The following is a 27,848-nucleotide window of genomic DNA, read 5'->3' as shown; positions in this document are numbered from 1 at the left end:
GGCCCATCCGCACCCGTCAGCGCCCGCAGTCCTCTCCTGCACTCGGCATCTACTTTGGGGACTGGACGTCTGGCAACCCCACCCGTCCCTGCGGGCCCTTGCATGGCGCCGTGGCCTGGCTGCAGAGGGCCTGGCGGCGGCTCTGAGGGCACCCCCGGCCCCACCTGCACCCTGCCCACCCCGGCCTGTATGTAGCACTAACTCTTCCCTCGCACTGTCCAGGGGCCCCTGGGAAATTCAGGAGGCACTTGTACAGGGTCCGGGAGCTGATGCGGTTACTTAGGCAGGAAGAAGTACCCTGTGCCCAAGGCCACACAGCCAACCTGACCCTGGTCCCTGAGACTTGCCCAGGGCTGTGGGCAGGATGGAGATGGGGGCAGGAGGCTTCCTCCTGGCTAGGGGGTGAGCCTGGGGTCTCTGGGGCCCTATTCCCTGGCCAAGCCTGAGAAGGCCCCTGGCCTTCTGTGGGGTCCCCTTCTCTGACCCTCCTTAGACTCAAACCCAGCCTTCCTCCATGCACCTGCTGCGGCCAGAGAATTTGCCTATTTCACAGATGAAGACCCTAAGGCCCAGAGAGCCCCCAGATTCAGTGCCCCCTTCAACAGGGATTTTCAGGAAGGGCAAAAACTCATAGCAGATGGGGCATCTGAGGTGGTCCTGCAGTCTCTGCACCCTCTGAGCCCCCAGTCTGAGGCCCAACGGCCTGAGGACCACATTGACCACCACCCAGCAGAGTCTAGAACTGGAGTGCAGTGAGGAGGGATCAGACCAGGGCTTGAAGGCTCCATATCACCTGAGCAGCCTGTGCGACCTCCCCATCAGCCCCCACGGTCCTCCCGGGCAGAAGCCTTGGGAGGGGCCCTGTATCATGCTGGGCTAAGGGGCTTGGTGTAGCCCAGCACTATCCGCCCCAGGAAGCTCAGCCGGGCCACTCCCCCAAGTCCAGGGCCTGTCCTCCCGGGACCCCAAGTTCTCTACACTGTCAGGCCAGAGACACAGCTCCCACCGCGCCCCGGCACTGCCGTCTCATGTTTGGGCACCAGCTCCTTGCGGGCAGACTGAGTCCTCGAGCTCCTCTCCCAGATCTGGAGCCCCCTTTCACGTGGGTGACCATCCCCGCCACACTGGCGCACCCTCGGCCGGGCCGTGTGAGCCTCTACCGGCCCTCCCGGGAGAAGGGCAAAGGCACCCCTCACCCAGCAGAGGACCTCATCTCAAGCCCAGTCCCACTGTCCTCTGACCAGGGGCCGAGGCGCAGAGCCGAGGGCGCCGGGAAGGGAGGAAGCCCCACCACCATGGTGACAGACTTTCTTTATAAACATCCAGAAGGAAGTTTTCTCACTCATCTTCTCAAGACGTTCCATGAGGGAGGGTGGGTGGAGCTGCCTGGAGCAGAGCTAGGACCAGGGCTGCACCTGGCAGGGAGACGCTGGGGCCTCTGCCCAGCCAGGCTGAGCTGGTGACTTCAGAGGCTCCCCAGGACGCAGCAGGCGGGGGCCTCAGTGTCCCCAGTAGGAGCCCTTATCTTTATTGTGACTGACACGAAAGCTGGTGGACCAGATGGGGGTCAGGCGGGGATGAGGGGCTCAGCCCCACTGGACGCTGGGCTGCAGGGGCCATCCCCCAGGTGGGGGTGCCCGCAGGGATGGAGGCAGCTCCTGGACTGGTGGCCAGCCTATGGGGTACTGGAAGATGGTGGTTCTCATGGGTTCGGCCCTAGGGAGGAGAAAGAGAATTAGAATGGGGCCCAGCCCAGGGCGCCTCCCCCCAGCAGCCCCTCTCCCCACCACCCCAGCTACGGGAAAGGTCAGCCGCTCGCATAATCTTTCTGGAAGACAGAGCCTCAAAAACATGCAGACCCTTTGAGCCAGCAACCTCGCCTCTAGGAACGAGCCCAAGTGAAATAGCAGGGTTGTGGGCAAAGACTGAGCTACAGCAGCAGAAAGAACCCGTGTCCACCTGTGGGACTGATTAAATCCACACGCACGTGCACAGCAGACAACGCTGTGTGCCCCGCATAAAGCGAAGGCAGACTTGTGTGCACTGATAAGGAAAGGTTCATGATGTACTATGTGAGTAGAGAGAAAAAGCAGCTTATAAAATAATGTATATAGCATGATAATATTTTTGTTTAAAGATATATAACATATATAAATGCATAAAAAAAAACCCTGGAAGACACAGCAAAATGTTAACAGTGGTTCTATCTGCGTGGTGTAGTTATGGGTGATTTTTTTTTTACTTCTTTATACTTTTCAAGAAAAGTTTTACAAGCACGCAAGCCTTGGAAATCAGAAAAAAATACTGTCTAAAATGTTTTTAAAAGCCTCATTTCTCATGCTACTCACTCTCCTTCCCCTGGAGGTCCACCCCCTGGAGCTGCCGCCTGGGAATGCAGGGCCCATCTGCGGCATCCAGCCAGGGGCCACCCTGTCCTTAGGGAGCCAGCTGAGGGGCAGAGGCAGCTCCCCCCACCCCATTCCAATGCTTCTGGACTTAATCCCCACTCGGTCCGCTGCTGCAGGGCTGCACTGCCCTCACAGGCTACGGAGCACTCGGAACTCACCTGAGAGCTCAGGTCTCCCCTATGGGACTGGAGCTCTCACATGAAGAGACTGGGGGGAGGGGCAGTGTCCATCTGTCCCCCAGGAGCCAGAGCCAGGCCTGGCATGGGGAGGCCACTCAGCGAAGGTCTGCTGACAAGTGGCAACACTGAGAGCCCTTACTGACTAGGCACTGCTGTGGGCCTGACACCAAGGTCTAGAGAAACCTCAAGCATCTTCACGTGAACCCCGTTTTATAGATGAGGCAACCAAGGTGCACAGAGTCAGTCATATGTCCAAGTGACAGAGTCTGGGATTGGGGGATTAGGGGCTAACAGGCAACGTATACGTGAGCTCCAGCCATCGCCCCCCAATCCGCAGGCCCAGCTTCCGGTGAAGGTGAGACCCTGGCAGCTGCAGTTAGGCTGGGATCCAGCGGCCAGCCCTTTGCCGAGAGGCAGAGTCCTGAGCCCTTCGGAGAGGCCTCGGGCCTCAGAGGCGGAGGTGGCGGCTGGGGTCAGGAGGCCCGGGAATCGGCCTCGCTGCTGCCCCCCAGCCCGCCCCCCCGGGCCCTGACGCGAGGGAGAGAGCCCACTGGAGGACTTCAGGCAGCCTCCTGTTCCGAGAGGCCAGGGAAATGCCCTGCTTAGCTGCTTGCTGCCTGCTGGAGAGCAAAGAAGGCCGCTCTCGGCGTGATTTATGGCAACGGGGAGACTTCATACACTCCTCCGGCCGCAGAGAAGGGTGGAAGTGGGGGAGGCTGTGCAGTTGCTGGAAGGGAGCGCCCCAGCTGCCAGTCAACCCTGGGCTTCCCGCAGCGTTAAGGTGACTGCAATTCTCGACAGAGAGAGTGTGATCCTGGCAAGCCCCTTCCCGTGAGCCTCAGACCCTTCTCTAGAAGATGGGGCAGATTCCTCGGCAGCTGGGCCTCCCACAAAGATAAGGGCACCCCCTTCATGTGCTCAGACACGGACACATTCCCCGGCCCCTGAGCTCTTGGAGCACAGCCCCCCTGCCCTGCACAGAGCACACGGGGACACAGAGAGGCACAAGACCGCTCGTGGCCTCTCTCGTGGCCTGTTTGGCCCCGGTGCAAGGACAGGAGCAGTTCTGTTTTGCTTCTTCCCAGCCATGGTTCTGATCTGAAGAAAAGAGTCCTAGGGAAGCGCTGGGGCCGGAACAGTAGCGCCAGCCCACAGAGGGGTGCAAAAGGGGAGATTAAGAGGGATAAAGTCACAATCTGAAGAGTCAACAATGGAAAATGGACAAGCACTGGCCTTGCTGGGGGATTGGTCTGTGTGTCTGAGGCCGGCCTCTCCCTCTCACCACTGTCTGCTCTGGGCAGATCCCTCAGGGTCGGCTGGCTGAGGAGGAAGGTGCAATGTGCCAGCCTGGGGCCTCACAGGGCCTCCACTTCCCCCTTTTACAAGGAGGGCTGGCCTGGTTCACCTTGAAGGCGTGGCTCAGCCCGTCGGGTTGGAGCCCTCGGGTCTGGGTGGCCCCACGTGGACCGGGCAGCCGTCTTCACCCTGCACCTCAGCGGGGGAAACAGACACCCAGAGAAGAGGAGCCACCAGACTGGTCCCCACAAGGGGTCCACAGCACCAACACCTAGGGACTAGTGCTCCAGGCCAGGGACCCTGCTTCCCCAAACGCTCACATGCAGTCAACACGGCCTGAGCCTGCGCCAAGCCCGAATGACAACCATGTGAGCTCAGCGCCGTGGGGGGCATCTTAGCTAAAGCTTGAAGAATGAGCCTGCCTTTGCCAGGCAGGGGTGGGGAGGCCGTTCCAGGCAGACAGGATAGTGTATACGTGGTGCACAAAAATCAGAAACGCCCACCACACCCAGGAAGCCGCCAGTGTCCAGTGGAACTGACAGAGGCCAGATGGGAGAGGTGAGGTGACCGCATGGGCTGGGGATGTGGCACGGAAGGTCCCTGGGGTCCGTCGAGCTGGGTTGCAGAGTCCAGAGTCCCTGAGGTAGAGGAAGCCCGGGGGGGCTGACACAGGGGGCGGGGCCGGGCCAAGGGCAGGGAGCGTTTTAGAAGCTGGCTGGGGCCGTTCTGTGGAGGACGGTCAGGAGGGACAGGGGAGGTATGAAGCCAGGAGGGGCTGCTGTGGCCGTGGGGAAAGCCCGTGTGGGAGAAGGGCACAGAGGGAACTGTCTGCAGGGCTGCCTCCAGGGTAAGTAACTCAGGGAACAGGACAAAGTGGCTCTGGGCTTGAATCCACTTCCCCTGACCCTGCAGGGGCGCGGCCAGGGTGGAGGGGCAGAGCCCAAATCTGTGGGCTGTGGGATAAGAGGGTTATTTTTCATGAGACCGGCCGACAGGAGAGGGCTGAGGAAGACCGAAGCAGTGATGGCGAAAGTAATCTATGGTCACCTCCCTTCCAACAAGCTTTTGCTCGAGGCCGGACAGGCTTGCTCTCCCCTGAGAGCAATCCGTTCTGGCTCTGAGCCCTCCGGAGGTGGGTGGAAAGGTACACAGGCGCAGAGGACAAGTGGTTGCCGGGAAAAGCAGGTAATCTGGAAGGGGCCAGGCTGGGTGGCCAGGGGGTGAGAGGCACAAAGGACAGGGTTAAGAATCCCTAGATCCTAGGGTGGTCCCCAGTTGCAGGCTCTACCCCAGAAATAGCTACTGCCATCCCAGCAGCTGGCTGCCGCCACGACCACTCCCGACTTCCAGCTGGACGGGGCTCTCGGTGATGGAGGTGGCCCAGGGTCTAGACCAAGCAGGGGCTTAAGCTCTCTCTCAAGTGACAGCTCAGGGGTGCTGAAGATAGCAGGTGTGTGACCAGGACAGTCACGAACTCCTGGAGGGGTTGATTCCTCAGCCACAAACCAGGGGCACCAATGCCCTTAAATGCCCAGGCCAAGGGCCAGGCCCACCGTGGCACCAAACACACCTGATTATCAGGCGCTCACCACCTCTACCCAGAGACTCTGGGCCTGTCATCCAGCCTCAGTTTCTCCACCTCATCCCCTAGTCCTGAGTCTCACGGTCACAGGCATCCTGCACGGGATGGCACTGGTGGGGACTTCTGGTCACCTGTCTCTACCCGTTCTTGCACTCAAGCCAACCCAGGCACTGGGTCTCCGAGCCCCTGTGGAAAGCTTGGGAGGTGCCCAGGCTTTTCGTGCTCACTCCCAACAGAGGAAGCACCAAGTCAGAGCAGGGAGGCCAGCGCGGAGCACAGCTGAGACGCACAGGCGGCCAGGTCCGAACAGTGGGGGAGTGGGGAAGGCCTTAGAATCTCTGGTGCCTCCAACCATCCCCAGCCCTCTGACACAGCAGCCGATGGAGCCCAGGGCTCGGGACGGGGATCCCTGGACAAGTCCCAGAGACAAGTCTGACCAAAATCACAACCACCTTAGACAGGACCAGAAGGGACGGGGACATCACACTCCAACATATATGTCTGTACTGTACTACGGTGAGGGGACAAAAATGACACAGATTTAAAACAAAGCTAAAAAACAACTAAAAGTTGGGGCACCTGGGTGGCTCAGTCGGTTAAGTGTCTGTCTGACTCTTGATTTCGGCTCAGATCATGATCTCAGGGTCCTGACATCGAGACTTGCATCGGGCTCCATGCTGGGCACGGAGGCTGCTTAGGATTCTCTCTCCCTCTCCCCCTGTCCCATCCCACCACACTTGCAACTCACACTCTCTCTCTCTCTCTCTCAGAAAAAAAACAACACCACAAACCCAACAACAACTAAAAGTTAATTTTAAAATAGTTTAACAAAAAGCTCTCTTCATGGGGGCACAGAGAAGGCAAGAAGCTTAGCTCCCACCTCCTGGCAGAGCTGAGAAGCAAGGCTTTAACCCCCCAACTGTCCAACCAGGCTCCCTGGGCCCAGGCCAGGCCGCTGTTGCGTGAGACCACACCACAGAGACAGTCGGGTCTGAAGCCCCATTGCAAGACAGGCAAAGTGAGGCAGCCCGGTGCAGGCAGCTTTACAAAGTCGCAGGGAGCTCACAAGCACATCCGGTAGCTCCTTTGCTCCCTCTCCCTCCTTCAACACCTGGCGGAAGAGCCCGGGAGCCCTGGGATCGCACACAGCGCACACCCGAGGGCCCCTGACCCAGGTGCTCCACCCACCAGCGAGCGTACCGAGTGCCAGGCCCCCGCCCGGCCCCAAGGAGGCAGTGAGAAGTGGGAATCACGTCTCTGGGCGATCCCAGCTCTGCCTCTTCACCCTGTGCCCTTGGGCAAGTCCCACCCTCCTGTGAACCTTCCCTCCCCTTCCGCAGGGCAGGGAGAACCATGCCTGTCCGGCAGGGCCCTAGAGGAGACAGCGCAGTGACTGGCACGCTGGGGCCTCAGGAACCACAATCAGGCCCTTCCCTCTGGCAAGGGACGTGGTGCTATCCAGTCAAGCTGGCTTGGCCCCCCGCCTCCCCTTCAGCCAGCACAGGTGCCGATTAAGGGAGGAGCCATGCAGGCAGGAGGATGAGGCTCAGGGACCAGAAGTTTTAAACAAGTGCCCCTCAGCCTCTGGCCGGGGCCTGGGCACCCAAGAGTCCCCCTGTGGCTCCTCCCTCCATGTCGGGTCCCTGGGCCGTGGCAGTTCATACAGACTACTCAGCTTCCGGTGAGGGCAGGCTGGCTCGGGCACTCTCCCAGAGGGCACAGGAGACGGGGACCCGCGGGGCTTGTACCTGCTGCTTGGAGCTAAGCTCAGCCGCTTGGCTCTCTTTTCCAACCAGTCTTCCAGATGGCCCTCAGGGAGCTCGACGACATCTAGTGGCCACTCCCTGGCCCGCCTCTCCTCTGCAGAGATAGGGAAACAGAGGCAAGTGAGGGGCACATTCACTCCTGCCCGGACCCCACCCTCCCACAAAGCAGCCAGAACCTTCCTGGAGTTGAGGGCACAAGCTGGGAGGCCAGGAGCAGAGCCTCTGGGCAGTCCCTACCACACTGCTACCTTCCTAGGCCTGCCCCTCTGAGCCGCACTCTGCTTCCTCATTAAGTGGAGATAAAACACTGGCTGCCTCCCAAGCTTTTTGCAGCTGGACACAGGATAAAGCGTGTAGAGAGCCTGGTCCTCAGGAGGGGCCCAGACCCGGGGGCAGAGAGGCACTGTGCGCTGCAGGACAGGGCAGAGCGGGGCTTGCATCTCTGCTCTACTGCTCGCCAGGTCTCTCTGACCCTGGGGAGGGGAAAGCCTCAGCTTTCCTGCTTTTCCTTTTCTTTCTTTTTTAAAAATTTTAATTTATTTATTTGACAGAGAGAGAGGGAGCACAAGCAGGGAGAGCGGCCAGCAGAGGGCAGAGGGAGAAGCAGACTCCCGGCTAAGCAGAGAGCCCCACGCGGGGCTTGATCCCAGGACCCTGGAATCACAACCTGAGACAAAGGCAGACGCTTAACTGACTGAGCCACCCAGGCACCCCATCCTGGTTTTTCTTTTCATGAACTGCCCTGTTAAGAACCTTTGTTCAGTTAAAAGTGAGCCAACAGTTCAAACACCCTGCTGGGTGTGAGATGGGTCAGAGTCTCCAGGAGGCCTTGGGATGGGGATTGGGGCCAGAGGAAAACGATCACACTTGGGGACTGACAAGAGGGCCAGGCCTGGGCTAGAACTGCACACACTTCATCCCACTTCACCTTTACAAGCAGTCACGTTCAACATGTCAGGATACTGCCTCCAAGAGGTTTAGCCACGTGCCAAGGTCACAGGGGATGCGGCAGAGGCTGGACTATCCGAGCTGCCAACCAGGGGTGGGGGGGTGGGCACACCTCTGCTTCCAGCCCCCTCGGGCTTCTCCCATCCCTGTCTCTACCAGGCATCGTCTCCAGCTGCAGGCCCACTGACCTAGGCTCTGCCTGCCATGGGCCAGTTAACTGTTCCCCGAGAGCCCATGGCCAGTGAAGGGCTGGAGATGCCACCCCTGCTGGGACTCGCTGGTGAGGCCTCTGGGGCCTCACTTCTGCCCTGGGAGAGCTCCCGGAAACCCTGTGTCTGTGCCAGGGCTGTGGCCGCATTGCCATCGGCTTCCCGGAGCAGGGCATGGCCCAAGGTTATAACTGGTCAGAGGGGGGTGAGGCCCACTGGGGGACAAGGGCAAACGCCAAGCTGCCCCGGACACTCACTGGCTGCCCTGAGGCTGCCCGGACAGAGGGAGGAGGGGGCAGTAGCACCCTGGGAGGCCAAAAGCCGCCTTTCACCTGCTGGGGCTCATGCGAGGCCCCTCCGCCCTAGGCTAGCTTCAGTTTCTCCATCTGTTCCGTGAGGGGCTTCATGAGAAGACTGATGAAGACCATCTAAGTGGAAACGTCCTTGTTCTCTAACTGGAGAAATGGGAAGTGAATTTCCCAAAAGCAAACATGGTAGTTTCCAGGGGGAGCTAAACTTGTTCTTCCCTGGAATTACCAGGCCTGAGAGTTCTGAGGGCAGGGAGGAAGGTGTCCTCTTCATCCCTTTGTCCCCAGAATGCAGTAGGGGATCTGCCTGGCGCCGAGTAAGGGCTTGAGATAGATGTTGCCTGATGGAGGGAGGGAGGAAGGACATGCACGAATGAGCACCCAGCAGGGCACAGATAAGGCTGAGGCATACCCTTCAGGGCTCCTGGACAGCAAAGCCCACCTGCCACTTTAAACCCCGCCGAGGACACAGATGGGGGCTCCCCTGTTCCTTCTCCACTCAAGCCTGCAGCGGTTTGGAGGCATTCCTGACACCCACCTCATCACCTGGGGCAGCCCTCAGCTTATTCCCACAAGGTGACCACAGAAGAGGAGGAGGGGGATGCCTGGGTGGCTCCGTCGGTTAAATGTCTGCCTTTGGCTCAGGTCATGACCCCAGGGTCCTGGGATCGAGTCCTGCATTCCGCAGGGAGCCTGCTTCTCCCTCTGTGTGCTGTTCCCGCTGTTTGTGCTTTCTCTCTCTCTCTCTGGCAAATAAATAAAATCTTTGAGAGAAAAAAAAAAAAGAATCTATGGGGAAAAAAAAAAAGAGGAGGAGGTGGGGAGGCACAGGGCAGCTTCATGGGCCTCAGATCTGGCACCCCCCAGCAGCCCGCTTCACACCCTAACCCAGGGTCCCCGCCAAACACACCCTCCACCTGGATGCTCAGCTCCTGGAGGTCTCTCTCTGACATGTGGGAAAATCTGCAGTTGGAGCCGAAGTCACACTGGCCTGCAACGGAAGGCAGCGAGGACGGAGTTACTCACCACTTGGAAGAGCTCCCACCACGTGCTGAGGGGCAGCCTGATGCGGGTGCAAAGCTTTGAAGTCTACAGAGTAACAATCCCACCCCTCAAAGAAAAACTGGGCGTCTCTGTGGCCCCACCCACACAAGCAGCCAGAGCAACCTGTCTGGTCCACTCTGCCCTGTTCACGACCCTGGGAAGCAAAGCCTGAAGCCTTCTGTGATCGGGGTGCACAGGGCTCAGTAGGCTTGTCTATTGTCACCACTCCCCTGGCCCCTAGCCCCTGCTCCCCAGCCTCAACAAACCACAGACGGGGTCCCTGAAAGGGTCATGCTTCCTCTCTCCAATCCAGGCCCTGGCACATGCTGTGCCCTCTGCCTGGTGCCCACTTGCTCGCTTGGCTTGCATGAGCTGCTGGGCTGCTCCCCAGAAAGGGTTCAAGGGTAGCTTCATGAAGGAGGCACCAAAGCCCGGGGTAGCTTTCTGAATCTCAACTGGGGAGGCCAAATTGTGTCTCAAAACAACAGGAGACTGAAGGTATCTTAAGCCAGCGGAACCTACCTACCAGTGGCGTTTTCACATCCAAGTGAAGTCTATCGGGGAAGCCCTGACCTGCAGGCCTGGTGACCGTTCTAGGGGCAGCACCATCTCCTGGGGGGAGTGTGGCCATTCACCTGGCTTCCCTAGGCCAACAGCACTCTCCCCAGGCCTGAGCTCTCTTACACACCATGGCAGTCACCATGGTTCTCCTCTTTGCCTCGGCCACTAGGAAGCTCAGGACCAAATCCCTAGAGACTATACAGGAACTCAAAGCAAACATGGAGGAAACGATTCATTCTCCCGGCTTTATTTTTCCTACCCTTATTTTCATCTGTTCTTGGCTCCTTCACTTACTGAGGTTTTTTATCTCTTTGAACTATATGCACATTTGGTGGGTATTAAGAAGTCAAATCAACACTTAGCATCCTTGGTTCTAATTCTAAAGCTTCTCGTCAAACCTGTTACTGTCTCCTCCAGCCCTGCCTGCTAGAGGATGGGCTCCCAGGCTATAACTTAATCAGCCAGTCAGTCACACCCATCAGCGTCTCCTAGATTTACTTGCAATCTCCCCGCGCTTGCTTGTTCTAGGTGGGCCAATAAAATCACATTCTAGGTCCAAAGAGCTGAGGAACAAGGCCCTGGAAGTCAGTCCCAAGGCACAACCATTGGGAAGGCCCCAACTGACCACCAAGACTACAAAGCGGTCTTCAGATGGTGGCTGGGGTAGGGAAAAGGCAGAGGTCCAAGCAGGTCAGATGGGGCATGCTGGTCCCTGGGGGGACCTGAACTGAGTAGAACACATTACCTGTCAGTAGAAACTTCCTGCAGGGCCTCTTGTTCTGTTCATCTAGCAATATGGCAGCTGCGTCTGCAAGAAAAACAAGGATCCGGGCTCACACTTCGGCTGCGTACAGGCACTTCCTATCCCCGAGATCAGGACGGAAAGAGCTCCCGTCCACAGAGGAGTGTAGGAGGGGATGGCCAGAGGTGGGGATGCTGGGAAGACATCTGAGCCTCTGGTGACCTCAACCCCTCCCTCCCCACCCAGACCTAGTCAAAGGCAAGAACCAGGTTTCAGGTCTAAGGTTCTTGGCTTTGACCACACAATGGAACCATCTGGGCAGTTTTTTGTTTCTGTTAGTTAGTTAGTTAGTTAGTTAGTTATTTTTAAAGAGTTTATTTATTCGACAGAGATAGAGACAGCCAGTGAGAGAGGGAACACAAGCAGGGGGAGTGGGAAAGGAAGAAGCAGGCTCATAGCGGAGGAGCCTGATGTGGGGCTAGATCCCATAACGCAGGGATTATGCCCTGAGCGGAAGGCAGATGCTTTACTGCTGTGCCACCCAGGCGCCCCCTGTTTCTGTTTTTTAATCCAGGTACCGCAGACTTCTCCATATTGTCTTTGCAACTTCCTGTGAATCTGTAATTATTACAAAATAGAAAGCCAAAACAAAAAAAACAAAACAAAACAAAAAAAACACCCTCCTGGTGCCCAGGAAGCCTACCAGTAAGTCCCGGGGCTAGGGCGTCGCTCCCCGGCCAAGGTTGAAACCTGCTGCTCTCTCCTCCCCCCTTCCCCCTGTAAGCCATAGGCTCTAGGAGCTGGGCCAGCCGCCGGCCTCCGCAGGACTTCCCAGCAATCTTTCTGGACGCGAACCGTAACCTTGGTTTCCTCCGGTTTTTCCGACCTTTATGTTCATCATATACTTATGGTTTAAGTTTTGTGTGCTTCTTGGTAGGTTAGGAATCAATCAGCCAAAATCTGTGAGTAAGACAGGAAGGTGTCCTGACTCAGAGGCCCTGATGTCGCCCTGGGGGCCCGGGCTGGGCACTTTCCCCATTGGTCCACTGCCTTTTCTAGAGGCCACTGGAGTAAAGACCACGGGTTTCGGAGTCCAGGTACACTTGACCCCAGGCGAGCTGCTTCATCTCTCCAAGTCTCTGTTGCCCCGTATGTAAAATGGGAGGAAAATTCTCCTGCGGTAGGGCTGCTGTGAATGGAGCAAAGCGCTTAGCAGAGGCGACCCGAGATTCCCCACCCTGAGGGCACATTAGAATTGCCAGGAAAGTGGGGCTGGGAGCGGCTCCAGCATCACATTCCCAGGTAACACTAACGTGAGGTGACCTGGTGGAGTGTGGGTGGGGCCAGCAGGGTAGGGGGTGTCCATGTGTCAGCACTGGGCCTGTCGGACTCAGCCATCCAGCTGGCGCCACAAACCTTCCCAGGGGAGGTAGGCTGGTGGGGGCATGTGAATGCTGCCCGGCCCTGCCTCCATGTCCCAGAAGGAAGACAGCTGAGCTGGGGCAGGGTCTGAGCCTGAGTCCTAGCCATGCACCCTGGCTGGGGGACTCAGCGTGGCAGAAAAGTTCTGGGCTGCCCAGCATCTGGCCGGTAGTTCTCAAGCCCAGCCACATGCCAGAATCATCAGGCAGCCTTTAAAATACACAGATCCCCCGGCCCATCCTTCTCAAGCTCTGCTTTAATTCATCTGAGGGGGAGAACATGAGAATTGTTAAAAGCTCCTCAGTGACTCTGAAGGGCACCCGGGACTGAGAGCCCAAGCCCAGGGCCTGCACAAAAAAGGCATGCTCCTCCACCCGGCATTCAAGGCTCCCCGTGATCTGACCCCATTGGTCCTTCTTGCTTCATCTCGCAAAATTAACAGCTGCCCTGGTGCCTGGTGTTTGTTTGCTCGCTCACTTAGATGTTCATCTAACGAACATTTACTGAGCATGTCCTGTGCGCCAGGCACCACGCCAGGATGAGGATTTAGTGCAGAATAAGTCAGACCTGCTTCTCGCTTCCAGTCCAACAGTCACACTAAGCCATGTGGACATAAACAGGGGAACAGCCAGCATGCAGCCAAGCGACCTGACCTCACCCGGGGATTGGGGAGCGCAACCCTGAGGACGCTTTGCCTGAGTTGAGTTCTGAGATGGAAGGGCTAGGCTGAGGGCAGGGAGGACAGCAGAAAAGGCATGCCCACACAGGGGACAGTACCTGTAATGGCCAGAGTGGCTGGAGCTTGGAGGGCGAGGTGGGCAGGGCACGGAGGCCTGCACAAGACAGGGGTTCTGCCAAGAACGTACTGTTATAACTGGGAGTGACGCTGCCTACGAGAGGGGCCCTGTTTTATTCACCTGTAAGTCTTCGGAGCCTGTCCAGGAGCCGAGGACATGCTAAGTGCTCACTGAGATAAAGGGCCTGAGGCCAATCCTTTCGTGGACCCACACTGTTCCTACTGAGTGAACCCTAATGTGCCACATGGTCATTATGAAAATACTGAGCCTGTCACATCCCTGGGAGGTGGATACTGTTGTTACGGCTATTTTACACATGGCAGAATGAGGGCCACACTGTTCGTGAGTGACACCTTGGGACGGATAGCCAGTCAGCCTAGCTCCAGACCTCATACTTGTCCGGGCCATGGCAGATGCAAGGTCAGCCCCTCTGGGGGTTAGGGGACTTGTCTAAGGCCACGAAGCTGGGAGCAAAGTGGGTGCTGAGTCCGAGCCCAGGCTGGGTACCATGCACCTCCCCAGCGTCTGTGCTGTGCAGTTGGTTCAGGTAAGCTGGAGCCCTGGGGAAGCCTCTGAGAGTGGAAAGAGCTCCTCTGCCAGCTGTGGACCCCCGGTGAGTATCATCTACCACTCTGGCTTTTGAAGTCATCGTCTTTGAGTAGGGTCGTCCGCCCCGCCAGACTCCCTTGCAGAGCTGTTCTAAGGACTGAATGTGCCTGGGGATGTGAAAGGACGCTAGGAATGCAGGGTCCCCAAGAAGGGGCTTGTGGTACCCACTCTTTTATCTTTAAGTAATGCAAGAGCCTCTGCCAATCAGCCCTAGACCCAAAGACCCACCGGTTCTCAGCCGAGAATCTGGGGCTGGGCGCAAACACCAAGGTAATCTTGAGGCCTAGCTCCCGCCAGATCACAGTTCCCACTGGATTTGGGGGGCAGGGAGCCATTGCCTGACACCCTAGTCAGAGGCCTCCCAGGCACCTAGGAGATCCTTCTGCCCCTGAATTCCCCACTGTCCCCACTCCCAGCCCCTTGCGGCCTCAGCCATGCCTGGCCTAATGAGCAGCCTGGCCACCCTCCCTTGCCCACGCCTCTGAGCCTCAGCTTCCTCCTCAAAAAAGTCTGTAAGAGTCTAGGAGAGCTTTGAAAATACCGTATCAAGGCCCCAGCCCAAACCTGCCTCTGGGGATGGGGTCAGGTGACCAGCATTTTTTATTTCAAAGTCTCTAAGTGATTCTAACTTGAAGGGTGGAGCTCTGCCTTAGATGATTGCTGATGAGGCAAATGACAAACCGCCACAGGCCCCTGGCAGGCAGCAGGCACTCTGTCAATGCCCACTCCCTTCTGGTGCGTTCTGAGTCTCAGACGAGGGAACCCTGTCTCCCCTTCTCCTCCCTTCTCGGCTGCTGAGACTCAGCCCCTTCCTTTTGCTCTGGGAATCCCGCTCCCCAACTCATGAAGCATTGGCCCTGCCTCAGCTCATTCTAGAAGCTCCGGGCCCACCCCTACCCCACCACCAGCTCCCTGTCTGTTTCATTGGCTCCTGGCTGTGGCCACCCCAACACCTGCCTCGGCGTTCCTCAGTGTCCAGTCTGCTGACAGCCGGGCAGCAGCAGCAGCTCCCCTGTAGCGAGCTGCTGGAAGGTGCCAGGCTCTGTGCTAGGTGCTCATGGCCTGAGCTCAGCTGCTGTGGTAGCACCAGCTCTGAGAAGCCCTTCCCGGAAAAGCCCTCCCTCTGGCAGCTCGATGATGCATCTGGCCAGCCATTCCACAGACATTTACTGCACCCCACGCTCACGCAGCATCACCGTCAAACGTAGCTCTTGGCCACTGCCTAAAGTCCTTCAAAGGCTGCCCTCGGCCCTCACCCTGGGGACAAACTACACTCTTTATGCATATGGCCTCTGCAGACTTCCACAGTCTGGCCCCAGCCCAGCCCCCACCTTCAGCCCCTATCACCCTCCTTTGCTGCTGGGTCCAGCTGCACCTCTCCTCTGCTTGGAGGCCCACCTGCTTCTGCATACCCTCTGCTCCGAAGTGCTGTGGCTGGCTTTTCCCTATCTCTCCAACTGTTGGCTCAAACATGGACAGTCCTTGGACAAGCCAGGGCCTGGCCGAATGGAGCCCTCCTTTTGGTCAGGATTACTGGGGGAAGGAGCTCACATTCCAGCCTGCCCACTGGCCAGCCCATCTGCCTCAGGGCCCGGTGGCCCCAGCCTCCTCTCCTTGGCTCCTCCAAGAGCCCAGACCAAGACTGTCGCTGGCCCATGGTACTTTCTTGTCTGCCAGTTAGAAAGATTGGAGAGCTGGCCTCCACTGGCCCAGCTGCAGCCAGCCAGCACTCACCTCGAAACATGTCATACCAGACCTTCTTGGCCTTGAGGTGCTGCAGCCCGTTCAGGTGCTTCTTGCGGTTGTGGAGGTTGTCTTGGAAGGAGCGGTTGCAATAGTCACAGAAGTAGTGCTTCCCCATGGCCCTCGCGCCAGCTGCCACCGCCGCCTGGGAAACCACAAGCACTCAGTCAAGAGTAGGGAGGAAAGGCCACACACCAAAGCCCGCAGCGATGAGGGAGCGGAAGGAAAGCTGAGGACAAAGCATAAGCTGACACCCCCCACCCCTGGGTGGTATCTGTGTGACATTCCCTGGGCACTCCTGGCTGCCCTAAAACTCAGGGAAGGGAGAAATAAACGGCTGACAGAGGTCTCTGTCCTGCAGGACAGGAGTCTCCCTCAGTGTACAAATATCTTAGTGACTCACAAGGAAAGAGCACTCTTATCAGTAGCCTAAACTTCAGAGACCCATAGACTCAATTTCCTGGAGCCCACTGAAGTTCTGCAGTCACTGGCCCCCGGGTGGAGGCTGGGCATCAGAATTCTTAAAAGATCATCCCAGAATGAGGCCTCAGCATTTTTGTAAAGCTGCCCAGGGAGTTCTCCTATGCAGCCAGGCTGGAGGGCCACCGCCTTGCACCCTCCAGCCACTTCCCCACCTCTCCCAGCCCTAGCTCCACCTCTGACCTCTTCTCCCCGCTTCTCCCCAACCCTGCCACATCAGCCTCATCCCTGCTCCTCACAGGGCCAGGGCCCCGCCGGGCACCCGCCACCTCCTGCATTTGCCCCTGCTGGTCCCTCTGCCTGGATGCTCTTCCTCGCCACCCCTGCTCACTTGATTCTTCAATCTTCACTCAAATACCATCTTCTCAGTAATCTCCTGTGACAGCTTTATTTAAAGTTGCAGAACACTCTACTTAGCTTTCCCCATTCCCTGCTTCATTTTTATCACCTTTGAAATAATAAGTTACTTGTTATGCTTATTATCTTTTTCTCCCAACAGGAATATAAATCCACGCGGGCAGGGATATTTTTGTTTTGTTTACTCTGAAGCCCCCGTACCCAAAGTGCACGGTACAGAGTAGACAACTAATATTTGTTGAGTAAATGGATTAATTCCCATTTTCCTTATGGGACAAGCGAGGTTCAGAGAAAGGAAGTGATCTGCCCAAGGTCACGCAGCTGGTGAGCAGAAGGCAAACCCAGATGCCCTAAAAATCCGACTGCTGGGTGTCCTCTCTTCCTAAGCCAGCTCAAAGCTTACAGAAGCCAGAGGGCTCAGGCAGAAATGCAAACAATTTCCCCAGGAGATTAGCTAAACTCTTAGGTGCCGGGTCCCTGCCAGTCAGAGAGGGAAATGAGAATGTTTCAAGGTCTTAAGACCTTTAAGACCCCTTAGCCATGGTGACCACAGCTGCCACACCTGACCCAGGAGATCTCTAGCCATAGGCAGGGGACAATTCTGAGTCTCAGGGCCAGCCCTTGGGTCCCCCAGTTTGCTGACACAAGACCAGAGGATGAATGGGTCCACTCTGGGCTGTCAAGCGGGATCTGCAATGAGCCCAGACTAGCCCCTCGCCCTTCAGGTCCTATAGTCTGATCCCTCTTCCCACAGCAGGTACCAGAAGAGGAAGGAAAGTGACTTCCCTAAGCAACCCAGGCTAACAGCAAAAGCGCGACTCCCAGGACTTGGCGAATTAAAAATATGGCCAGGACCACAGGGCAGACGGATGGGGGAATGCATCTTGGGAAGAAGAGAAGGGGGAGAGAGACAGAGACAAACAAGCTCCCTGGACAGTCCAGGCAGCCAGGTGGGTCGATGAAGAAGGCTGTTCCTGCGGCAGGCAGGGACAGCGGCCATTAAGTCAAGGGCTGTAATGGGATCAGGAACAGGCAGTCATTCAAAATGAAAATGTATAAAATCTCTCTTCTCCTATTACTGCTGAGAAACTGCATCCCAGACACACAGACTTGATATATTAAATTTGGCAGCTCTAATACACCCCATCTTGCCAATAAACTTATAGGAATTGGATTGAAATTGTAAGAGATGAACGTTTAACGGCCAAGTGCTTAACCAAGCCATTCACGAAGCCTGAAGCTCTGAGGAGCTGGGGCTCTGGAGTCCCGGGGAGGGGAGGGCGTCCCTCTGGGAGACAGAGATGCAGCGGTGGCTCCGCGGCAGGCTTAGCCGGACAAAACCACAGCGGGCACTGGGAAGCCAGCCGTGTGACCTTGGACCTCTCTAGGCCTCTCCTTTCACCGCAGGAAGGTGAGACAGTGGGTCTGACAGGTTAGCTGTCTGCCTGCAGAGCAGTAAACAGAAGTTTGCTAATCCAAATGAATTGCTACTGAAAGAGTAATGGAAATACAAATAACACTAATAATGTCTAGCGTTTAGCAAGTGCTCAATAAATGTTACCTCCTATCTGATTTACTGAGCACCTACTATGTGCTGGCACTAGGCTAAAAGCTTCATAATGAATGCATCATCTCATGTAATCCTCAGGACAACCTGTGAGGTAGGACCTACTCCACCTTTTCAGATGAGGGCACTGAGGCTCCAAGAAGCAAAGTGACTTAGCCAAGGTCACGAGGCTGGAAAGCAGCCAAGCTGGGTTCAGAATCCAGGCAGGATGGCTCTAGAGCCCACACTCCTAATCATTGAGAAAAGTCTCCTCCCAAGAAATCATACTCCTGACAACTCTCCTTTTACATCACTCACTACACCCCGGGGACCACGTGGCCCCTTCAAAACCCAAGAGGTATGTATTGTAATCCCATTTGCGAAGGAGAAGACTGAGGCTCCGAGAGGTGCTGTGGGGTGCCCGGGGTCACACTTCCAGGAAAGGCGGGGGAAGTCTCCTGGTGCCTGCACTCGTACCTGCTGGGAAAGCCTCCATGATGTCACATGACGAGCCCTCGGCAGTGGACTCCGTGTGTGTGTGTGTGTGTGTGTGTGTGTGTGTGTGTGTGTGTTCGTGTTTCCTCTTCTCTCTCACATGCACAAACCGGCCTTGGCAGAGAGGCACCGCAGCAGAGCCGCCCACCCACGCCTTCCTTCCTCTGCCCACCCTGCATCTGGCCGGGGGCAGTGCTCAGCTGTCCAGGGTGGTCACCGCACCCTGTGCTCTAGTCCCAGCTCTGCTAGGTGAGGCTGTGGCTCCATCGCTTGCCTGCTCTAGGCCTCAGTCTCCCCATGTGTGAAGGGGGAGGCAGGTAGCTAGACCAGGCGATCTCTAAGAGCCTCTCCAGACAGCCAGGTTTAAATCCGGGTGTCACTGCTTTCTAATTCTATGATCATGGGCCATTAATTAACCTCTGGCCTCAGTTTCCTCCTATGAATACTGGGATGGTCACAGTGCCCACATCAGAGATTGTTCTGGGAATCAGATCATCCGCACACACACTTGACTTGGCAGAGCCCAGCCCCCAGGAGCCCCTCAAGAAACAACAGCCAGCATCACCGTCATTATTACTGGTCTCCAAAAGGCCCATATTTCAGAAAACTGACGCTCAGAGCAAGGAACAGGATGTCAGTGTCCAAGTGACAACTGGGGGCAGCTGGTCCATAAGAGAGATGAAGAAAGGTGAGGCCAGGAGGGGGGAAGTGAGTTGCCCAAAGTACACAGCACAAGGCAGAAGTGGGATTGGAACTTGAGCCTTCACGGTGGGCCCAGACACCTGCCCTGAACAGCAGCTCTGCAGAGCGGCCTGGGGATAGTGTCAGGGCAGCAGACGAGCTCCAGGGCAGCCTGTGTGTCCCACCTCCCAGCAGGCCTGTCCTCAGGGAGGCAGAGGTCCTGGGCAGGAGCTGGGCTTCAGCAAGGTGACCTCCCCCAGGCAGCAGGCAGCTGTGAACCTCCAGCGCTCCTGACCCAACCGCCTCCCTCTCCGGTGCCTTGGCGCACATTAGGAAAAGGTGCGAGGGCAGAATCCTCCAGACAGACACAGTGCCCTGCCAGAGCGTCTCTGGCAATCTGGCAAGCAGAGCGTATTTCACTCCGACTCACCCCTCAGCCAGGTGTCCTTGCACAAGGCACAGCCTGCACCACCGCACTTGGCAGCCCTGAGCGGGAGGTCAGGGAAGGGGGGTGGAGACAGCTGGACATCTCCGATGGCTCCTGGACACCAGCACGGGGTGCTGACTAAGCTGGCTCTCTCGGCCGTGATTCATCCTCATCGTCTGGGGCTGGTGCGCTCAGCAGCATGTGAACAGGGCCCCGTCCGCAATACGAAACCACCCGGCTGCACTCCCTCGCTGGGAACGCAGACAGTGCCACCCGCCCACTCTCAGGGACCAGGTCCATGTTTGCAACAGCAGCTGCTGGCTCCCTGGAGCTTCGCCAGGGGACAAGGAGGCTCCTTGTGGCCTAAGGGCAGGAAGCGAGGCTAGTGGGACAACTGTCTGGGGTCACACAGGTGTGGGTTTGAACCCCAGCTCTGCCACTTACCAGCTAGGTGACCTCTAGAAAGTTATTTTATCTCCCTGCTTATGTCCTTAGCTATAAAATAGGGACCCCCAATGCTACTGTGGATTGACCAAGGCAGTAGCATGTTAGGATGCCTACCGTATAGCTAGTGGTCAGAGAACGGGGGGCTGTAACTGCTGGTACTATGACCACCCAGGCAGCTCCCTCCCCCACCCTCCCGGTGGGCCTCCCTGACCGCTGGATTTAAGAGTGGCAGCTGCAGGCACTTCCGTGCCCCCCCACCTGCTGTTTTCCCCAGCTCATGTCACCTCACCTGCTGCTTCCCTGTCATGTGTGTCTGCCTCCCCATGGAGGCGGAGAGTTCTGTCCGTCCTGCTGCACCCCAGCACCAGGAACAGGGCCTCGCACACACAACTCCTCCTGGAAGGAGCCGCCCACAGAACCTGAGGCCTCAGGCCCTCTTCTCAAGTGTGGGTCTAGGGACCAGGACAAGGATGGACTGAGAAGAAAGATACATAGACCCTAAGATGAGTCTCTAGCTGCCACCACCGCCCTCCCCACACAACTCACTCCTGTCTCCAGCAGAGCCCTGCTCCAGACTTAACCCACACCCGGCCATCCCGTGGCACCTGACCTCAGTCTCCTGGGCCCAAGGAAAATATCACCTACTAGATGAGACACTGTGGGGTGGAAGTGGGAAGAAAAGAGAATGGGGGTGGGATGGGGTGAGGAAGATAGCATCGGATTCTTGTGTGCTAGGCACCTGGCTTTCATTCTCTTATTGAATCCACACAGAGACCCTCAGAGTAGATATCAAGGTGTCCATTTCACAGACAAGCACAGGGGTTCAGAAATACTCTTAATGTGCTCAAAGCCAAGACTGAGACACTGATGATAGTAATTTCTCATCAGCCTGAGTGCGGCCGGTGGGCCAGTAGCACGGAGGACCGACCCCCACGTGCCCTCGTGGAGAGCCCTCCCCAGGACGCTGTGAAGCCATGTGCCAACGCCCTACAGCCAAGGCGTGGAGAGCCGGCACTGCCCCTGGGGTCTGGGTGAGCCCTGAACCCTTTCTCTTCTCATCCCACTGCTCTGCTGTGACACTGCCGTGGGGCAGACATTTGGGCTTCATTGATATTCTTGGTTCCTTTCACCGTGTGTGTCTCAGGTACAGCGCTGTCTTTGGCACAAGGCTAAAATAAGCCAACAGCTCGGCCGTGGCCAAGGGCTGGGATGCGCACCGTAATAATTATCCAGGCCTTGTGCTCACCACATGCTGCCCTCGAGCTCACCTGTCATTTCTTCTAATTATGGCACCGCCAGACCCCAGGTAAACAGTAAACGGCAGCCAGAGGACGGCTTTACTGAACACCCACTAGGAGCACAGCAATGTCCCAGTGCCGCATATGCCTGCCGTCTGGTGTGGATGGCATCGGAACTGCCTGGGAGGTGGCCTGCGGACTACCCACTCAGAGCCCAACTCCAACAGAACTGCCAGGAAGATCCAGATGTCTTCCCCGGTAGGAGCCCCATCATGTGAGGGGTCTCCCTCAGACGCCTCAGCGCTTAGTAGTGACCTCACACCTCTCTCACCTGACCTTGTTTATGTGTTCCACCCCCTGGGGTAAGGCACATCTATCATCACACTCCCAGCACTGTAAGGCAGTGGGCGCCCCACCCACAGCAATTCCTAACTCGGCAGGCCTGGGCCAGGGCCAGGATCTAAGGAAACTGACGCGCAGTCCACAGACCACACTCAGAGAAATGCTGGTCTGACATAGACTAGGGACTGAAGAACAGAGAGGGTGAGAGCTTACCCAAAGTCACACAGACCACTCACGCCAATCCTTACTTGAATCATTCAACCCAGGTCTGAATCTCATCCCTGCCACTTCTAGGTGGTGAAATTCTCAGCAACTATTCACCCTCTGGGCCTCATCTGGGAGATGGGAGTAATAATTCTTATGTAATTATGGAATAAAACTATTCCGTAGGATTACTATGAGGATTGAATCACGGCTACTAGGAGCTTAGCAGAGCGCCTGGCAGGCCGATCGTGCTCAACACGCATCTGTGGATGTGGCAGCCAGCCTCCGCGGCCCCCACCTTCTGGGGTTTGCACTTTGTGTTGTCTGCAGCCAAACCGTATCAGGACTGGTCTGTGTGACTAAGAGAATAGAGTAGACAGGATGGCATGTCCCTTCCAAAATCAGGTAACAAGACAATATGCCTTCCATCCTGGTGCCTCTTTCTCTGATCACTTACTCTGGGGGAAGGCAGCTGCCAGACCGCGAGCAGCCCTGTGGGAAGGCCCATGCCGCAAGGAACTAAGACCTCCTGCTGACAGCGTGTGAGCAAGCTTAGAAGTGGACCCTCCAGCCCAGTCAAGCCTTCAGATGAATGCAGCCCCAGCAGATAGCCTGACTGCCACTTTGTGGGAGCTCTGAGCCAGAACCACCCAGCTAAGCCACTCCCAAATTCTTGACCCTCAGAACCTGTATGAGATATTTGTTGTGTGAAGTCACGAAGTTTTGGGGGTAATCTGTTATGTAGCAATAGCTAATTGATACACTGAAATAAACAAATGAAAAAACGAAATCACTTTAAAATATGTGATGGCCACCAGTACAAAGTGCCCCATATCCCAAAATACTCCTGAGTTGAGTCACAGGAGCCAATTTCCCGACACAGGCATAACCTTCCAGTTCTACGGTTCCCTTCAGCCATTTACTTACTAGCCAAACATCTGCTGACACGTCCACTCTGCCAGGATGGGTTTCGCACCTCATGACACAAAGGCCCTGCTCTCACAAGAAGGTGCACTGAATATATGCTGGGATGGCTGGCTGATGTGCCCCCAGTAACAATACTCGGTGATAAGATGTGTGCCAGAGAGCACCAAGGAGGGGCATCTCCGTCCAATAGGAATTCCTCCAAGGAAATGATCAGAGAGGATCTCAAAGATCTATGTATCAGGATGGTCACTGCAACATAACTTGTCCGAAAACTGAAATCTAAATGTCCGACAGTAAGAACGGCTGACAGTTATACACTGCTCACTACATGCAGGTGGGGAGCTCAGTTTCCCCAACAGGGTAGGAGTGGGGGCTTCAATGACACGACTCATATGACTCACATAAAAAAACTGGACAGAGGGAGCCCACAGCTGGGAAGGATCAAGAGTAGGGCACGAGCCACATCTGTTCAATGCACTACCAGACAGACATTAAAAATCAAGTCAAAGGAGGGGGCGCCTGGTAGTTTAACTCTTGGTTTTGGCTCAGGTCATGATCTCAGGGTCATAGGATCGACCCTGTGTCAGGCTCCACGCTCAGCGAGGAGTTTGCTTGAGACTCTCTCTCTCTCCCTCTGCTCCTCTCCCCCCCAAAAAATAATTAAATATTTGAAAAAAAAAGAAAAAAATCAAGTCAAAGGGAAAAAAAATCAAGTCAAAGGAGACTATTCCCTTCTTGCTAAATAAAAAACTGGCCCCTTATCACAACAGTTCGTACCACATGATACAACTGTTTAAAGGAGAAAGAACGTCCTGCCCCAACACACCCACCCCCACACCCACATAAGCAGACAAAATAGTTATTGTGACTGTCTGGATAATAGGATTATGTGAAGAATTTTTTTTCTCCTTTATATTTTTCTAAGTTTCTACATTTAGTGTGTATTGTTTTAAATTTTCTCAAAAAATTCCCTTCAAAAAAGTGGGAAATTTGTCAAGCAAGGATAAATACTATCCCATCTCCCTCAGGAGGCTGCTGTGTCTGGTTCCAATGACCTGGTTCACCTGGATGGACCAGTCATGGACCAGTCAGGGCTGGCGTGGAAAGAGCTCTACAGTAGACATTACCCCAGTCCCTGGCTGAAGGCGGACAGGGAGTACCATGATTCCAAGCAGAGCTGGCTCAGCACAGGTTGGCGAAACCCGAATCTGGGCTCCAGGGAGCTGCAGGCTGGAGACACAGTTTCTCATCGGATAGTTACAGGTCCCAGGAGGCCAGAGCTTCCAAATAGGAAAGGTAAAAATAGTCTGATGGAGGCTTCTGAACCAGAAACCTAGACTCAGAACTGCCTCTGCTTCCCCGCTCTTCTGTCCCCAGGCTGGTCCTGTCGCCACCCTCACTTCTGCCCAGGTCAGGTCTCACCTCCTAGCACCTGAGCCAACCTCTTCAGTTCACCCCACCCTGGGCAGCATCAGATCAACCCTCTCAGAACGACTCCTGCTCAAGATTTTCCCTGGCTCCTGGTGGGGAGCTTAATACAAATGAAGTCTCCTGGGTCAGATCTCCAGGAATTCAGGCTCAGAGGGTCTGGAGCAGGGCCCAGAAATCTGCATTTTAATCAGTGAGTCTAGTACCCTCTAGTAGGTACCCCTTAAAATACAAAGGCTGGGGAACAAGCTTCTCCTGCTCATTGACCTCTTTATTCCCTGCATCCCAAAGGCAGCCACTGCTGGGGACAGTCACTCTGGGTAGACACAACCCCTGGATTCTTGTCTCAGTCAGAAATCGGTCTGATTATAAATAACCTCAGCTCACTGAAATGGTAAACCCAACTTGATTGGAATGCTCAACACAATTCATTAGAATGGATAAAGCTGTTTTCTTACTAGCGAAGTGTCCTGTCCGGTTCCAGGTAAGTTCGGAATTGAAAATAGAGGTAGTAAAATAAATCAAACTTATTGATGTTCCTGACCTAAGTTTAATAATAATCAGCGTATACTTGGTATTTAAAAGTATCTGTAACATTGAAAAGAATGTGACATGTTGAGTATGACAGATAAGCATTGTATTCCAATTTAAAATACAGAAGTTAGGAATTGAGAAACACATGGGGGCACCTGGTTAGCTCAGCTGGTAGAGCGTGCAACTCTTGATCTTGGGGTTCTAAGTTCGAGCCCCATGTTGACTGTAGAGATTACTTAATACAGAAATTAGGGGTGCCTGGCTGGCTCTGTCTGTAGAACATGAGACTCTTGATCTGGGGGTCATGAGTTCACTTATTTAAAAAAGAAATACAGGGGCGCCTGGGTGCCACAGTCATTGAGCGTCTGCCTTTGACTCAGGGCGTGATCCCGGCATTCTGGGATCGAGCCCCACATCAGGCTCCTCCGCTATGAGCCTGCTTCTTCCTCTCCCACTCCCCCTGCTTGTGTTCCCTCTCTCGCTGGCTGTCTATCTCTGTTAAATAAATAAATTTTAAAAATCTAAAAAAAAAAAAAAAAAGAAATACAGAAGTTCTAATATACAGTTAGGGGGCACCTGGGTGGCTCAGTCAGTTAAGTGTCTGACTTCTGCTCAGGTCATGGTATCAGGGTCCTGGGATTGAGCCCCGCAGGCTCAGTACTCCACGGGCAGTCGGCTTGTCCCTTTCTCTCCTCCTTTGCCCCTCCCCCTGCTTCTGCTCTCCCTGTCTCTCTTTCAAATAAATATATAAAATCTTTAAGAAAAAAAAAGATGCTTAATACATATACATATATATAGTTAGGTAATTGATAAAACATGTCAGTAAATTGATATTAGATTTATCATTTCAAGTTGAAAGGCCAGCAATGATTAGAAACACTGGCTGCATGTTAGAATCATCTGGAGTGCTGTTACAGGTACTAATGGTGCCCCCCATATCTTAATTTCTTGTCAGAGAAGGCACCTGTATTTTTTTGTGTGTTTTTAGCTTTCCAGACCGCGAACCAGTGACATAAAAGAATTTAACTAAGTCTGTTAAAAGTATTGGACTGTTTACAAGAACTTGAAATTCATTATGTTTGTAAGTTTATTAGATTTTCTATTGACGTTTAAATATTCTTGGGAAATTATACTTGTTAGGTTATGTATCTGAAGTACTTAAAAAGAAAATCAAATATATTAAATTTATAAGTGAAATAAATGTGTAAGGGAATGTAATTAAGTTGTAAATGGCGCTGACTGTTTAAAGGAATTTAAGGTTAGTTCAACTTGAGTTCAAACATCAAGGGAAAAGTGAAGGTCATTTTTCTTATTTTTCTAGATGTATATGGATAGAGTAATTTCTAAGTTGAAGTAAGCGGCTTAAAGAAAATTCGGTATTTCCAAATTGCTGGTCCAAAATGAAAATTAACAAAACAATAAAATAAAATAAAATAAAATAAAATAAGCGACACCTTAACTCCCTGTGGTCTTTCCTAACCCATCTTCCTTAAACCAATTCCTCCCTCCTCTGAACTTCCAAAAGCATTCTATCCTAGAAGCTTCTCACAATTTTCTGTCCCAAGGAGCTACCAGGATGCTTTGCAAATGGAAAATAACCCCAGTCATGGTTAACTCATCATGGTTTTAGAGCTTCGAGCTTTTCACATTTTTCTTCCCAGTACCCAATCAGGCGCTCCTGTTGCTTTTCCAAGTCAGATCCAGGCCTTGAATCCCAGGCCTCTAATCCCCGGTTTTTAGTACCTATGCCGATGACTTATCTCCGGCTCAGACGTCTCCTCTGAACTCCAGATCCAAATCCCCACTGGCCTCCAGGCATCTCCACTTGATGTCTAAGGGGCAGCTCAAACCTAACATGACCAAACAGAGCTTAAGGTCATCCCCGTGGATTTCAGGTTGTTAATGTCAAAATTTGAGAGATGTCATCCTCCATTCTTCTTTCCGGCACCCTCTACACACATCTGTCAGCTTGTTCTATCTCTCCACCTCCCAAAATACACTGCAAATCTGATCACTACTCTAATCCATATCCTAATCTAAATTATCATCCTGTCTCAACTGACCCAACACAATAACTTCCCCTCTTCGATCTGTTCTCCAGAGAGCAGCCAGAATGATGACATTGAAATGTAAATTGGATCATGTCACATCCCAACTTAAAACCCTTCAGTGGCTTCCTAGAGCAACTGAAAAGAAATAAGACTCCCTACTCTGGGTTACGAGGCCTCATATGAGCTGACCCAAACCCACCTCTTCACAGTCCGCCCTACCGCTTCCCCTCAAGCACTCCAGGACTGTCGCAGCCTCGAGTCCTTCGCACCAACCTTTTCCTGTTTGATTGACTTCATTCATTCAGGTCTCTGACTAAAGTGTCACCCTAGGCACCGCCAGACTCTCCTCAATCAACCCGTCTTTTGCTTTTTAGAATATTACTTGCTTGTGGTTACCACATCTTCCGATCTGCCCACACACTGATTGAGTGCTCCACGACAGCGGGGACTTGTTCACCGCTAGGTCCCCAGGGCATGGCCCAGAGGCAACACTCAGAAAATACCAGTGGAACCACACTAGTATACCAAAGCCCCTATTTCTATCCCCAAGGAATGAGTGGTACCCAGATCTCCCCCTTCTAGGTCAGGGTTCTAGGGGGCGAAGCCCAGGGATGACGGGAACAGGAGCCATCTGCAGAACCGCTCCTTCCCTGGACGCCCGGAAAAGGGGTTCAAGACCCAGGGCACCATTTTGCCACAGGCTCCAACTCTAGGCCTGGACTTGGGGCTAACAGAGGAGACAGGCAGAGATGAGCTCGGGACCTGGGCGCCCAGGCCCTCTCGCCCTTTTTTTCACTCCCCGTTCCGTTAAGTGGTGCGGCCCACAGACGGGGGGATTGGGACTTAAAAAGAAGAGCCCATGTCTTCCCCTTGGGGGAAGACGACTAACACTAGCCCCTCGACGTCCTGCCAGAGAGGGTACCTGGTTCCGCAGGGCCCGACGGCTCCGAGCTCCTCCTCCTTCTGCGCCCTCGTGTCGCGAACTGTTTGCTGGGATTCGTAGTCCTTCCTTGAGTATCAGTCTGCCCTTCCCAGAAACCTTTGGGAACCATAGCTGAGACCGCGCGGGGGAAAGGG

At 54.8% G+C, this 27,848-nt stretch overlaps 1 protein-coding gene across 2 annotated transcripts; it reads right to left on the bottom strand.

Moving 5' to 3' along the window:
* Window positions 1-1,294: 1,294 nt before the first annotated feature.
* On the bottom strand, window positions 1,295-27,848 carry ZMAT5 (zinc finger matrin-type 5). 2 transcript variants are annotated; one of them, XM_019795675.2, is made up of 7 exons: window positions 27,694-27,821; window positions 26,464-26,570; window positions 15,606-15,759; window positions 11,047-11,109; window positions 9,607-9,687; window positions 7,214-7,325; window positions 1,295-1,716 (listed from the first exon to the last, which is right to left on the bottom strand). In XM_019795675.2, exons 3-7 carry the CDS (start codon window positions 15,730-15,732, stop codon window positions 1,587-1,589), a joined length of 513 nt encoding a protein of 170 aa, XP_019651234.1. In that variant the 5' UTR covers window positions 15,733-15,759; window positions 26,464-26,570; window positions 27,694-27,821; the 3' UTR covers window positions 1,295-1,586. The 2 variants fall into 2 exon arrangements, with proteins under 2 accessions (XP_019651234.1, XP_002915624.3); XM_002915578.4 differs by lacking the exon at window positions 26,464-26,570 and having other exon boundaries at window positions 27,694-27,848.

The sequence above is a fragment of the Ailuropoda melanoleuca genome, chromosome 12, assembly GCF_002007445.2.
Source record: "Ailuropoda melanoleuca isolate Jingjing chromosome 12, ASM200744v2, whole genome shotgun sequence".
Classification (NCBI taxonomy): domain Eukaryota; kingdom Metazoa; phylum Chordata; class Mammalia; order Carnivora; family Ursidae; genus Ailuropoda; species Ailuropoda melanoleuca.
Note: the sequence above shows the minus strand (reverse complement) of the source record. Positions and strands in the feature narration are given on the sequence as shown.

Bases quoted from the DNA above. Each gene is read 5' to 3' on its own strand.
- ZMAT5 (XM_002915578.4), bottom strand. From the start codon at position 15,732: ATGGGGAAGCACTACTTCTGTGACTATTGCAACCGCTCCTTCCAAGAC. The intron at 11,110-15,605 runs GTGAGTGCTGGC...TTTTTCTTGCAG, and splicing joins CTGGTATGACATGTTTCGAG to ACGCAGCTGCCATATTGCTA. The intron at 7,326-9,606 runs GTGTGTTTGGCG...CTATCTCTGCAG, and splicing joins GCTGAGCATCCAGGTGGAGG to AGGAGAGGCGGGCCAGGGAG.